This window comes from Spermophilus citellus (genome assembly GCF_964194105.1).
Source record: "Spermophilus citellus genome assembly, chromosome: 2".
NCBI classification, from domain to species: Eukaryota; Metazoa; Chordata; class Mammalia; order Rodentia; family Sciuridae; genus Spermophilus; species Spermophilus citellus.
Window position 1 is genome coordinate 193,524,058 of NC_138183.1, and position 15,332 is coordinate 193,539,389.

Consider the following 15,332-nt stretch of genomic DNA (forward strand, 5'->3'; position numbering starts at 1 on the left):
CTTTTGGGTCTTCTAGGTATAGAATCATGTCATCCGCAAATAGTGATAATTTAAGTTCTTCTTTTCCTATTTTTATGCCTTTAATTTCTTTTGTCTGTCTAATTGCTCTGGCTAGTATTTGAAGGACTAAATTAAATAGAAGTGGTGAGAGAGGGCATCCCTGTCTTGTTCCAGATTTTAGAGGGAATGTCTTCAACTTTTCTCCATTCAGAATGATGCTAGCCTGAGGCTTAGCATAGATAGCTTTTACAATGTCAAGGTAACTTCCTGTTATCCCTAGTTTTTCTAATGTTTTGAACATAAAGGGATGCTGTACTTTGTCGAATGCTTTCTCTGCGTCTATCGAGATGATCATATGGTTCTTATCGTTAAGTCTGTTGATGTGGTGAATAACATTTATTGATTTCCGTATATTGAACCATCCTTGCATCCCAGGGATGAATCCTACTTGATCATGGTGCACAATTTTTTTGATGTGTTTTTGTATTCGATTTGCCAGAATTTTATTGAGGATTTTTCCATCTAGGTTCATTAGAGATATTGGTCTGTAGTTTTCTTTCTTTGAGGTGTCTTTGTCTGGTTTCGGAATCAGGGTGATGTTGGCCTCATAGAATGAATTTGGAAGAGCTCCCTCTTTTTCTATTTCCTGAAATAACTTGAAAAGTATTGGTATTAATTCTTTTTTAAAGGTTTTTTAAAACTCTGCTGTATACCCATCCAGTCCTGGGCTTTTCTTGGTTGGTAGTCTTTTGATGGCTTCTTCAATTTCATCCATTGATATTGGTCTGTTCAAATTGTGTGTATCCTCCTGACTCAGTCTGGGCAAATCATATGACTGAAGAAATTTATCGATGTCTTCACTATCTTCTATTTTATTGGAATATAGGTTTTCAAAATAATTTCTAATTGTCTTCTGTATTTCTGTAGCATCTGTTGTGATATTGCCTTTTTCATCCCGTATGTTAGTAATTTGAGTTCTCTCTCTTCTTCTCTTTGTTAGCATGGCTAAAGGTCTGTCGATCTTATTTATTTTTTCGAAGAACCAACTTTTAGTTTTGTCAATTTTTTCAATAATTTCTTTTGTTTCAATTTCGTTGATTTCCGCTCTGATTTTAATTATTTCTTGCCTTCTGCTACATTTGCTGTTGGTTTGCTCTTCCTTTTCTAGGGCTTTGAGATGAAGTGTGAGCTCATTTATTTGTTGGTTTTTTCTTTTTTTGAGGAATGACCTCCAGGCGATGAATTTCCCTCTTAAAACTGCTTTCATTGTGTCCCATAGATTCCGATATGTTGTGTCTGTATTTTCATTTATCTCTAAGAATTTTTTGATTTCCCCCTTTATGTCTTCTGTAACCCATTGATCATTCAGTAACATATTGTTCATTTTCCATGTGATGTAGGATTTTTCCTTCCTTCTTTTATCATTGATTTCCAGTTTCATTCCATTATGATCAGATAAAATGCATGGTATTATCTCCATCCCTTTATATTTACTGAGGGTTGCCCTATGGCATAATATATGGTCTATTTTTGAGAAGGATCCATGTGCTGCTGAGAAAAAAGTATATCCATTTGATGATGGTTGATATATTCTATATATGTCAGTTAAGTCTAGGTTATTGATTGTGGTATTGAGTTCTATAGTTTCTTTATTCAACTTTTGTTTGGATGATCTGTCCAATGGTGAGAGAGGTGTGTTGAAGTCACCCATAATTATTGTGTTGTGGTCTATTTGATTCTTGAACTTGAGGAGAATTTGTTTTATGAATGTCGCAGCACCATTATTTGGTGCATAAATATTGATAATTGTTATGTCTTGTAGGTGAATGGTTCCTTTTAACAGTATATAATGTCCTTCCTTATCCCTTTTGATTAACTTAGTCTTGAAGTCGATTTTATTCGATATGAGGATGGCCACCCCTGCTTGCTTACGAGGACCGTGTGCGTGGTATATTTTTCCCATCCTTTCACCTTCAGCCTGTGTATATCTTTTCCAATCAGATGTGTCTCCTGGAGGCAGCATATTGTTGGATTTGTTTTTTTAATCCATGATACCAGCCTATGTCGCTTTATTGGAGAGTTTAAGCCATTAACATTTAGTGTTACTATTGATATATGGTTTGTACTTCCAGCCATGTTTGATTATTTCTCCTTTTTTTAAAAAAAAAAAATTAGTTTGTTTCTCCATGATTATCTTTCCCCTCGCCCTCTGTCTTTACCGAGGCACTTCCCACTGATGGTTTTGGTTATTGTTTTTCATTTCTTCCTCGTGTAGTGTTTTGCTCAAAATGCTTTGCAATGCTGGTTTTCTGGCTGCAAATTCTTTTAACTTTTGTTTATCATGAAAGATTTTTATTTCGTTGTCATACCTGAAGCTTAATTTTGCTGGATACAGAATTCTTGGGTGGCATCCATTGTCTTTCAGTGTTTGAAATACATTGTTCCATGACCTTCTTGCTTTCAGCGTCTGTGATGAAAAACCCATTGTTAACCTTATTGGTTTACCCCTGAATGCAATCTGCCTCCTTTCTCTTGTACCTTTTAATATTTTCTCTTTGTTCCGTATATTGGATATCTTCATAACAATGTGTCTTGGCGTTGGTCTATTGTGATTTTGTGTGCTCGGTGTCCTATATGCATCTTCAATTTGTATATCTGTTTCCTTTTTTATTTCTGGAAAGTTTTCTGTAATTATTTCATTCAGCAGGTTACTCATTCCCTTGGTTTGAATCTCTGTACCTTCTTCTATCCCGATGACTCGTAAGTTTGGTTTTTTTATGTTATCCCATAACTCTTGGATGTTTTTCTCGTGATTTTTTACCAGCCTTTCTGAGTTGGCTAGACTCTTTTCAAGATGATATATTTTGTCTTCATTATCTGACGTTCTGGCTTCTACTTGCTCCACTCTGTTAGTGATACTCTCAATTGAGTTTTTAATTTGATTTATCGTTTCCTTCATTTCTAGAATTATTGTTTGATTATTTTTTATAATCTCTATCTCCTGATAAAGATGCTTAACTTCTTCTTTTATCTGTTTATGTAATTCATTCTCAATGTGTTCTTCGCTGCTTGAATTTGCTGTCTTGTATCCTCTTTAAGGTTCCATTCCATCTGTCTAAGGTGTTCCTTGAGTTCTTTATATGACCATTTTTCTGATGACTCTAGGTCCTCTTGAATATTTAGGCTGTCCTGCATTGTTTGTACTCCTTTTCTTCCTTGCTTTTTCAAGCTGCTCATGTGACTTCTTGTTCTGTTTGAATGCTGAGTTACTGTTTACTCCTATAGATTTATTTGATGCTTGGGAGGAAAGGTATTAGAAGGGAAGGGAAGAAGTCACTAAAGAGAATGAGAGTAAGCAGGTAGAATTCAAGGAAGGGGGAATAAGAAAATTGAAAAGAAATGAAAAGACAAAAGAAGAAAAAAAATAGAAAATAAAAAAAGAAAAAAATTTTAAATAATAATAATAATAATTTTAAAAAATTAAAATTAAAAGAAAAAAATCAAAAAAAATTTAAAAAAAAATTTAAAAAGCAACAAGAAAGAAAAATGAAAATGAAAGAAAAAACCCAATCAAAAAAAAAGAGAAAAAAAAAACTAATAATTGCAGTCTTAGAGTTTGATTAACTTCTCTTCCAGTAGGTGGCGCTGTGCCCACCAGGCCAAGTTTCTCCTGTCAATACGCGGGAACCAATCACTGTGCAGCAGCTCCTCTTCCCAGACTGGGCGAGTCTCCAATCCTGAGTGCCTAGGGCCTCCTCTTGTGTCTAGTCACTTCCCCACTTTTCCTCTAGCCAGGCCCCTCTCACGGGTGCCGCTCACCACAATACTGGCTACAAGCCAGGTCTGCTGCTCCTGGGAGCCCTGTTTACATGAATGACTGGGCACACTCTCCCTGTTTGCCATTCCATCAGACCCTAAGTTTGTAGAGCTTGGGGCTGAGAATCCTCAGCGAATTTTACTTGCCCTCTGGTAGCCACGCCCCCGGTAGCTGGTGCAAGAGACCTCAGTTGTCAGCACTGGTGGGAGCGGTAGCCAGGAGTTCTGCGCCGCGGGTCCCGCGCCATGTCTGATTCCTTCAGTCTGGCTATCGTGCTCATGGGAGAGCTGGGAGGGGCCCTTCAGGTTTCCCCGGTGTTTGGAGAGGGAAGGCTAGGGAATTACACACCTGTAGCCGCAGGTTTCAATGAAGTTATCTCCTCCGCCGCAGTCTGGTGACGTCAGTTCTCTGCCATGGTGGTATCTCTTGCAAATGGCAACAGTTCGTTTCCCTTTGCCGGGTGACCAATGCAACGGGTGGGTCCTTACTATCTCTCCCAAGCCCCGTTTCAAACCTGTGGCCACTACCTATGAAGGCTCGGTTGGCATTTACCTCTGTAGGATCAGAAGGGCTGACCAGTTGTTTCAGCCGGATGGATTAGTGCTGAGTCACAGCTGTTTGTCTGTGGGAAGCAGGCAAACGGGAGCTTGAATTCAGCCGATCCGAGCTCAGTGTGTGTTCTGAGAGGCCCAGACTGTTCGCCCCAGATCCACGTCAGCTCAGCATTGCCTAGTAATCCTGAGCAAACAGAATTTAGATTATTTACGACTCCCTATGCCCGCACAGCTGAAGAGGTCAGAGACTTGATCTCTTGGCGCCCGCCGCCATGTTGGAATTTCATTCTAAGATATTTATAAAACTTAAAATTTCAACCGTCATGTTTAATCCTAAGTGTTGCTCTGTATTGTATTAGCCAGCATAAGTTAGTTTTCAGTATAAGTGATAAATATAAATTGAACATTTTTAATATTTATAAAATTTAAAATAAAAAATCTTTTTGGGATATTAATTCCTAGCTCTATAACTTTAGGAATGCATTTTATGTCATTATTTTCATTTCTAAATATCCTCTTTGAGCATGGAAAAATAGAGCAAAATAGAAAACATCATTCCTTTCCAGATAAATTTTCCAAAGATAAAATCCTTGAAAAAGGAATAAAATGAATCATGTATTATGTGGTTCCACGTGAGTGTCCTTGCAGATAAGTAATCAGATTGTATCAGTCTCTGCTGGTGATCTGAGGCTGAGAATTCCTTTGGCTCAAGCCCAAGCTCAAAATATTTGTTTAGCCTCACACCTAGCTCGAAGCCCCCTAATATCGATGTAATAATAACAGCATACTATAAGTTCTGATCCAGTTTATCAAGTAAAACATTGACCCGGAAATTTATTTAATTCATATTTTAACTATATACGTATGTTGTTTGACATTTCGCTGTTTAGACAAAAAAGTTAATGAATAGTTTAGAGTTCTGTGTCTTTGCAAAGTGTTGCCAGAGATTTAGATTTTGAAACAAGTCTACTGTTGACAAAGACCATTTCAGCAGCATTGCCCATTGTCATGTCTTCAATAAACTGTTCAAGACTTTTCTCAGTAAAGAGAATTATTTTCCTTTTTTTTAATATTTATTTTTTTAGTTTTAGGTGGACACAATATCTTTATTTTTATGTGGTATTGAGGATCGAACCCACAGCCCCGCACATGCCAGACGAGCGCGCTACTGCTTGAGCCACATCCCCAGCCTAAGAGAATTATTTTCTTCATGCTTTTTGTCATGAGCATCACGTCCAAAAGTTTTTCAATCACATTGAGATTCTCATTGATATTTTAAATAAGTAGAGCTATCAGATAGTTACTTTTATCTGTGTTTGCATCAACTATAAAGAGACATGATACAAATTATTTAACATTGTCACTCAACTTGCCTTTTAAGTTTGCAGCCTTACCACTAGTGGTTAGAGGTGAGGAGAAGGTGTGGCTATAAAAAAGGATAGCACAAGGGAATTATTTGGAGTGATGAAAGTGTTAAGTATCTTGATTATGGAACTGGTTATGTGTATGTATTCTTGTGTTAAAAACTTGTGAATGTGGCTGGGCGTGGTGGCTCACTCCTGTAATCCCCAGCTGCTTAGCTCCAGAGGCTGAGGCAGGAAGATGACACTCAGCAATGGCGAGTTGCTAAGCAACTCATTATAACCCTTTCTCTAAATAAAATACAAAATAGGTCTGGGGATGTTGCTCAGTGGTTGAGTGTCTCTGAGTTCAATCTCTGGTACCTGTCCACCCCCCCCCCCCACACACACACAAAAACCACTTGTGAAACTGTACATTTATGAAAATGTTGATTTTACTAAAACAAAAAAAAATTTTTAAACAGGGCCCCAGATGGAACTATAACCAGCAGTTGTTATTCTGCCTCCCTTTGGGACGTGTTAGGAATTTGTAGCTGGAATACATATCCTGACAAAAGCAATTAGCTGTAACTAATTTTTGCCATGTGGGAATGGAGGCCTAGCATTGCTAGATCTTTTGATTTTTCAAGAGAAGTCAGAAATTCATATTTTTATATGAAATGCAATTTTTCAAAGCAATGTTAAGTGATTTAATTTTTTTAAATGCTACATTGACCAGCATAAATCTGAAAATTAGACATACTAATTTACTACTATCTCTGATATTGTTAGATGTTTTAGATGTAATAGATAATTGTAGGCAACTTAGTGCTAAAGAGAACCTTGTTGCTAGAAGGATGGTAAGCATCTTAAGGTTGCTCTGTTAGGGATGGCGGAAGTATATGGTATATTTATAGTATATGTGGACGGGTGTAGGCTTCAGAAGAGGAATGATATATTTAACAGAAGAGGAGTGCTGGTGTGTAGATAGCACCAGAAAAGAGTAAGTCAATGTTTCTTATCCTGGAAAGTGGAAGTTTCCATTGGAGAAGACTTTAGAGAATTGAGGGCCTTTTAAGAAAGATATGTCCAGTTAAAGTGATGAAATAGTTTTATAACATAGAAAATCTGGCTATGGTGGTAGAACATGTGCTTAGCATGTGTGAGGCTGTTTTAGTTAGCTTCTGTGTCACTATGACCAAAATACCCTGTAAGAACAATTTAGAGGAGGAAAAGTTTATTGGGCTCATACTTTCAGAGGTTTAATACATAGATGATGAGCTCCATTGCTCTGGGTCCAAGGTAAGGGAGCGCATCATAGTGAAGGGCCCAGCAGAGGAAAGCTGCTCAGCTCATGGCAGGATCAGGTAGCAGAAAAGTAGGAGAGAGGGACCACAGGGAAGATGCATCCTTCCAGAACATATCCCCAGTGATCCACCTCACCAGCCATGCCTCTCGTGCCTACAGTCAGACCTTTCAAACTATGATAGACTTGATTAGGAGACAGCTCTCATAATCCAATCATTTTACCTCTGGATATTCCTTCACAGGAGCTTTGGGGGGGGCACCTCACATCCAAACCATAACAGAGGCCCTTTGTTTAATCCCCAGCACCCAAAGAAAGAAGAAAGAAAAAGAAAAGTAAAAAAGAAAATCTGCAGGGCCCAATATTGGAGTTGGCAGAGGAGTAAGCATAAGGGTGAGCCATGATTGGCAGGGAGACGACTGAGGTGAACTGAAATGAAGATAGAGGACATGCATGCAGGATTATATTGGGTACATTATGGAAAGAGAGGGTTAAGAGTAGAGGTCCAAAGGATAGGAATTGATTGAACAATATTCTGTTTTATGTCTCCAAATTTAGACAAATGCTCTTCCTTCTATCTATAAGGTTTTACTTCAAACTCCCTCAGCTTTATTTAACTTACTCATGTTTGAGATTCTTAACTCAGATTTTTGTATTACACTCCTGGAAACCATGTCTGGTACTCTTTCCTCACCTTTTCCCAAGCTCAAACCTCTTCTTAGTATTCCTATAGCATCTATACATGTCCTTATCTTAGTGCTCACCATTTTATATTAAATACCTTAAAGTTCCCTTACAAAATAATATGATTCCTTGGGTTAGGATCCATGTTTTAGACATCTCTTTGCCTCAGACAGGTAGCTCAGAGCCTTGCATAGAGCTGGTATCAACCAATATTTGTATAACTGAGTTAGGCCAGCCCCTAAATTTTGATTAGTAAGATGGATGTAGACAATGCCTGGAATTTCTTTCGCCTTTTCACCAATGGTAGAATAGGCCCATGAGTTGTTTTGCTAATGATTCAGATATGCTTAAGGCAAAAACAAAACTCAGTAGCCAGTCAGCAGTTTATTATTAAGGCCAGGACTTAGACTGTATCCCCAGTATCTTCTTTGTTTCTGGAATGCAGTGGTAGTCTTTGGCAAGTGATGAATGGTAAGGGAACACTTCCTGACTTTTGCATTTGGGCAGCCAGGATTTTAGGTGATGCTATTACAATGACCATTGCTCAGATTATTCATCCCACTACATTCCTATCATTTGTCTTTGTAGGAAAATCTGATGATGAATAGATCTGAAGGATTGTATATTGCCTGGTTCATGAACAGAATTCTCTTCATCAGAATCTAGGCATATTTTATTGGGTTTATGTCTTGGCAATTTCCCTACACAGAATATTCCATTGACCTTCCCAGAGATAGCTTAAAACATATAACTACAGTTTTTCATTTTTGTGTTCAATAATTCATCATTATTTGATTCTCCTGGTTTGCTTACACAATTCCTTCTGCTTTCTGACCTTGAACTTACAACATTGCTATTCTTTCTTTTGGAATATATTCCTCAATTTCACCTGCAGAGTTTTACTTTAGACTTTTTTTTTTAAATCCTCTAATAGACTTTCTTCATTGGGTTTTTCTGAGGATTGAAAACCCTTTTAATAGTGAACTTAAAGGAATGAAAAACTAAGTAAATTTATTTTTTCTTTTTCTCACTGTGTTACTCAGACTGACCCCAAATTCCTGGGTTCATGCAATCTTTCCACTTCTGCCTGCTGAGCATCTGGGACTATAGTCACATGCCACCACATCAAATAGAAACTTCTTTTTCAATCTTAGTGTTTCTCCCTTCTCACTGTCTCTCTTCTCCATCATAGAACTAGGGGCTTATTTTTCCCCAGCAACTAATGAGAAGAATGTGGAAGATGCCATGCCTTCTCATTAGTGTACTAGGTTTGAGTACCAAGAGTGTGGTACTATAAATTAGTCAATCAAAAATTGAAGAAGGGGGCTGGGGTTGTGGCTCAGCAGTAGAGCGCTCGCTTCACACTTGCGAGACCCTGGGTTCAATCATCAGCACCATATAAAAATAAATATGTGAAATAAAGGTATTGTGTCCAGCTACAACTAAAAAATAATAAATAATAAAAAATTGAAGGGGCTGGGGTTGTAGTTCAGTGGCAGAACGCTTGCCTTGCATGAAAGGCACTGAGTTTGATCCTCAGCACCACATAAAAATAAATAAGCAAGCCAGGCATGGTGGTGCATGCCTATAATCCCATTGGCTTAGGAGGCTGAGGCAGGAGGATTGAAAGTTCAAAACCAGCGTCAGCAATTTAACGAGGCACTAAGCAACTCAATGAGACCCTGTCTCTAATAAAATACAAAAACAGGACTAGGGATGTGGCTCAGTGAATGCCCCCGAGTTCAATCCCTGGTACCAAATAAATAAATAAATAAATAAATAAATAAATAAATAAATGTATTGTGTCCATTACAACTAAAACAAAAAAAAAATTTAAAAAGAGGAAAAACCATATTAAAAATTGAAGAAGGAAATTCATGCCTTCAAGGAATTTATAATCTAATTAGGATGATAAATAAAAGATACAAATATCTTCTCCAAGCCTCTGCTTTTCTTTTTTTTCTTTTAGTCTTCAAATTAGAATAGCATACTTTCCTGATAGGGTTATATAATCCAAAGCTTCTCTGGGTGAGTTCCTGAGCTATAGTATTCAGTACTTGCTGGTTGTATTTGATGGGTGGGTACCAAATAAGTAGAAACAGAGTAGATACCAAATAAGCAGAAACATGAAGAAGGCAATGAATGTAACATCTCTACTGGACATAAAGAATTAATGTTAAGATAAATTTTATATACAAAGATATAAAGCAATAAAATGTAAGGCACATTTAGAGAACTCTAAGTAATTGGTCTGACCAGGCCAGAGGGATGAAAGAGAGGGGAGCATGGTGAGAGATGAGGCATCTGAAGTAGGCAGGAAATTAGACTTAACCTTGTAAGGAATGGGGAACATAATTTATATGCAGTAGGGGAGACAAAATTAGTGAATGCTAAAGAAAATCTCTGATATATTACATGTTTTTTTCAGGTTTCACTTGCCTTGGAGCCTCTATCAGAAACTTACAACAGCTACAATCCTCTTCCTATCACTGACATGGCAGAAAATGTGCTTTTACCTAAGCAGGGATCCAGAGAGAATACTGAATCCAGCCATACCCAGTTTCTGATTCCATCAAGGTCCCATGGGGTACCTACCCTCAAAAATGATGGAAAAGAATTAGGAGCCAACAGTAGTAGATCAACCACACCAAGGTAATTACCAGAGTTAATACCAGTCTGTCAGCTAACTCCCTTTGTACTTGTGATTTCTTTCTTTCATTTGTGGTTAAGTGAAAAACTGAAGACAGAAATATCATCACTCATTCAGCAGATAATTTTTAAGTTCCCACTGTGGTCCTGGTTCAGTATCAGGAGCCTAGAAATTAATAAGACACAATCCCCGAGGCTGGGATTGTAGCTCAGTGGTAGAATACTTAATTAGCATGCCCAGCAACAAAACCAAAAAACCTCACAATTCCTGTTTCTAGGGACTATTCATAATCTAGTGGAGAAGCCAACGTACAAATAAATAGGACCAAATAATGTGTAGATGTCCATGAGGGAAAAGAGGGAAAGGAATTATTTTGTGGAACAGAGTAGAATAAGAGAAGCAGATCTTTCTCCCAATTGTTTATGAAGCATTTCCTTTATATCAGGCTCTGTGCTCACCTTCCCCCTATCTTTTTGTGCTAAATTCTTTATTTCATTATTTTACTCAAGATTCAATCCCACAGCTATAGGTAAAGCATCTGTTATTTAATAGATGTGAAACAGTATTACAAAGTCACATTGCAAGAAAGTCGCCTCTTTCAAAAGTCCAAGCTATATTGCCATCACTGATCCTTTTCCTGACTCTGACAAAGTGGCATGCTACCATAATGGATTAGATACTGATGACAATGTCCTTTTTTTTAAACAGGGGAAAAGACCACTTGTACTTTGTAGAGAACTCTGATACAATAAAGGATTCTTTCTTTGGACTACAGCACCATCTTAATTCAGGACAGAGTTTAGAGTCTGTAACTATAAAAGGCAAAGCACCACGGAAGCAGATGTCTCTTCACAGCAGTTCTGAATTTCAGCCTCAAATTAGATCAGTTGCCAAGAGTCATAGTGACTCCTGCATTCTTTCTTCAAACAACCCCCCTACCAAGGACCTTCTTTCAGGTGTGTATGTATTTGTGAACAGAAACTAAACTATATTTATTGGGATTGCTCTGCTTATTAGCATACCTATAAAGGAGAACCAAGACTTGTGTTTGAACTAGTTAAATAAAATACTTGCTGTGGTCCAGAATTTCTCACCACATAATAATTGTACATATTTATGGTTTACTTTGGGACATTTCAGTGCATGTATATTATGTATAATGATCAGGTCAGGGTAATTGGCATATCTGTTACCTTGGATATTTATCTTTCTTTATTAGGAACATTCAAACCTGTTTCTACTAGCTATTTTGAAATATTCAATTAATTATTATCAACCATAGTTATCTTATTATTACTATAAAAATTAGAAGTTATTCTTCCTATCCAACTGTATCCTTGTATCTGTTAATCATCTCCTCTTTGTCCCTCCCCCAACACCCTTCCCAGGCTTTGATAACCACTCTTCTGTTCTCTACTACTTTGAGATCAACTTTTAAGCTTCCACATATAAATGAGAAGATACATTATTTGTCTTTCTGTTACTTTTAATTTTTTTTTTTTAATTTTTTATTGATTATTTAAAGCATTACATAGCTCATGATATATCATCTTTCATACATTAGACTCAAATTGTGTTTTGAACTCCCATTTTCACCCCAAATATAGATTGCAGAATCACATCTGTTACATATTCACATTTTTACATAATGCCATATTAGTGTCTGTTATATTCTGCTACCTTTCCTAACCCCTACTATCACCCCTCCCCTCCCCTCCCCTCCCATCTTCCCTCTCTATCTCCCCTGCTGTTGTTCAATTCTCTCCCTTTTTTTTTCCCTCCCCCTTGCCCCTCATAGCCTCTTGTAATTTTATGTATCCTTGAAGGTCTCCTACCATTTCCATATGCTTTCCCTTCTCTCTCCGTTTCTCTCCCCCCATTCGTCTTTGTTATCTGTAGTCTTTTCCACATGCTCTTCCTTCCTGTTCTGTTCTTAGTTGTTCTCTTTATATCAAAGCAGACATTTGGCATTTGTTTTTTAGGGCTTGGCTAGCTTCACTTAGCATAATCTGCTCTAATGCCATCCATTTCCCTGCAAATTCTATGATTTTGTCATTTCTTAGTGCTGCATAATATTCCATTGTGTATAGATGCCACATTTTCTTTATCCATTCATCTATTGAAGGGCATCTAGGTTGGTTCCACAGTCTAGCTATTGTGAATTGTGCCGCTATAATCATTGATGCAGCCGTATCCCTATAGTGCGCTCTTTTAAGGTCCTCAGGGAATAGTCCGAGAAGTGCAATAGCTGGGTCAAATGGTGGTTCCATTCCCAGCTTTCCCAGGAATCTCCATACTGCTTTCCAAATTGGCCTCACCATTTTGCAGCCCCACCAGCAGTGTACAAGTGTACCTTTTTCCCCACATCCCCGCCAACACTTGTTGTTGTTTGACTTCATAATGGCTGCCAATCTTACTGGAGTGAGATGGTATCTTAGGGTGGTTTTGATTTGCATTTCTCTGATTGCTAGAGATGGTGAGCATTTTTTCATGAACTTGTTGATTGATTGTATGTCCTCCTCTGAGAAGTGTCTGTTGAGGTCCTTGGCCCATTTGTTAATTGGGTTATTTGTTATCTTATTATTTAATTTTTTGAGTTCTTTGTACATTCTGGATATTAGGGCTCTATCAGAGGTGTGGGGGGTAAAGATTTGTTCCCAGGATGTAGGCTCTCTATTTACCTCTTTTATTGTTTCTCTTGCTGAGAAAAAACTTTTTAGTTTAAGTAAGTCCCATTTGTTTATTCTGGTTGTTAACTCTTGGGCTATGGGTGTCCTATTAAGGAATTTGGAGCCCGACCCCACAATTTGTAGATCGTAGCCAACTTTTTCTTCTATCAGACGCAGTGTCTCTGATTTGATATCTAGCTCCCTGATCCATTTTGAGTTAATTTTTGTGGATGGCGAGAGAAAGGGATTCAATTTCATTTTGTTGCATATGGATTTCCAATTTTCCCAGCACCATTTGTTGAAGATGCTATCCTTCCTCCATTGCATGCTTTTAGCCCCTTTATCAAATATAAGATAGTTGTAACTTTGTGGATTAGTCTCTGTGTCTTCTATTCTGTACCATTGGTCCACCCGCCTGTTTTGGTACCAGTACCATGCTGTTTTTGTTACTATTGCTTTGTAGTACAGTTTGACCTCTGGTATCGCTATACCTCCAGATTCACACTTCCTGCTTAGAATTGCTTTTGCTATTCTGGGTCTTTTGTTTTTCCATATGAATTTCATGATTGCTTTGTCTATTTCTACAAGAAATGCCGTTGGTATTTTGATTGGCATCGCATTAAACCTATAGAGAACTTTGGGTAATATCGCCATTTTGATGATGTTAGTTCTGCCTATCCATGAACAGGGTACATTTTTCCATCTTCTAAGATCTTCTTCTACTTCTCTCTTTAGGGTTCTGTAGTTTTCATCCCTGGGATGCAAGGATGGTTCAATATACGGAAATCAATAAATGCTATCCACCACATCAATAGACTTAAAGACAAGAACCACATGATCATCTCGATGGATGCAGAAAAAGCATTTGACAAAGTACAGCATCCCTTTATGTTCAAAACACTAGAAAAACTAGGGATAACAGGAACTTACCTCAACATTGTAAAAGCTATCTATGCTAAGCCTCAGGCTAGCATCATTCTGAATGGAGAAAAATTGAAGGCATTCCCTCTAAAATCTGGAACAAGACAGGGATGCCCTCTATCACCACTTCTATTCAATTTAGTTCTCGAAGTACTAGCCAGAGCAATTAGACAGACAAAAGAAATTAAAGGCATAAAAATAGGAAAAGAAGAAATTAAACTATCGCTATTTGCGGATGACATGATAATATACTTAACAGACCCAAAAGAGTCTACAAAGAAGCTGCTAGAGTTAATAAATGAATTCAGCAAAGTGGCAGGTTATAAAATCAACACGCATAAATCAAAGGCATTCCTATATATCAGCAACAAAACTTCTGAAATGGAAATAAGGAAAACCACTCCATTCACAATATCCTCAAAGAAAATAAGATACTTGGGTATCAACCTAACAAAAGAGGTGAAAGATTTATACAATGAAAACTACAGAACCCTAAAGAGAGAGATAGAAGAAGATCTCAGAAGATGTTACTTTTAATTTCACTCAACCTAATGACCTCTAATTCCATCCATGTCTACCAAGGAACTTCTAAATTAGTTTCTTATAATTGCAGATTGGGGAAGGAACTATTTAAAAGGAATTGGATATGAGGGTAGTTTTTGTCAGAGAAAAATATTAGTTCTTACTTTTCCCCAAATAATTCAAGACAGATATGTTTTTTGTATTATCAGCCCATATACTTTTACTATTGTACAGAGAGGATAGTACCAAATTCATTTCACATTCTGAAAACTGGTAGTCTTAATGAGAATATTCAGTGCATAGCATAATTGCTAATCTTAAGCCTGGGAATTAACTTCTGTGTCGCTAAATAGAAGTAGAAAGGAGACAAGTTTACCCGTATAAGGGCTTAGACTGGAGGGGGTGGGGTGCGAAGCAAATGGGAATAGAATTAAGTACCACAGGTTAGGGAGTGGTACAATGAAAGCAACTAACTGGCTTATATTATACCATATTATTACTGTGACATTGTTAGTATGACAAGAATTTGTTTCCATCCCCACAAGTAAAATTTCCAAAATAGAATATCTATAGCATTCATAGGAAAGTCTTTTAAATAACTATTAAGGTACATAATTCATATTAGTAAGGACATCTGGTTTGATTTTTATTTGTTTTTGTTCTTGTTTTTTGTGTTGCTGAGTATTGAACCCAGGGCCTTACACTGTACCACAGAGCTGTGTATCAAGCCTGGTATGTTTTTTTAATGAAGAAAACATTCTGTTCATAGTTTTTCAACGGAAATGTCTATTTTAAAAAATATATTCCAAGATTATAGTCCATTTATTTTAGTCTTTAACACAAAGACTCCATTAACAAGAAAGAATTCT

At 37.3% G+C, this 15,332-nt stretch overlaps 1 protein-coding gene across 1 annotated transcript in view; it reads left to right on the forward strand.

Moving 5' to 3' along the window:
* Positions 1-15,332, forward strand: part of C2CD3 (C2 domain containing 3 centriole elongation regulator) — a 147,564-nt gene that overhangs the window by 16,153 nt on the left and 116,079 nt on the right. The window contains exons 4-5 of the mRNA XM_081263133.1: positions 10,130-10,353; positions 11,060-11,307. Coding sequence (XP_081119259.1) covers positions 10,130-10,353; positions 11,060-11,307 — 472 coding nt within the window. The remainder of the gene's footprint in view (positions 1-10,129; positions 10,354-11,059; positions 11,308-15,332) is intronic.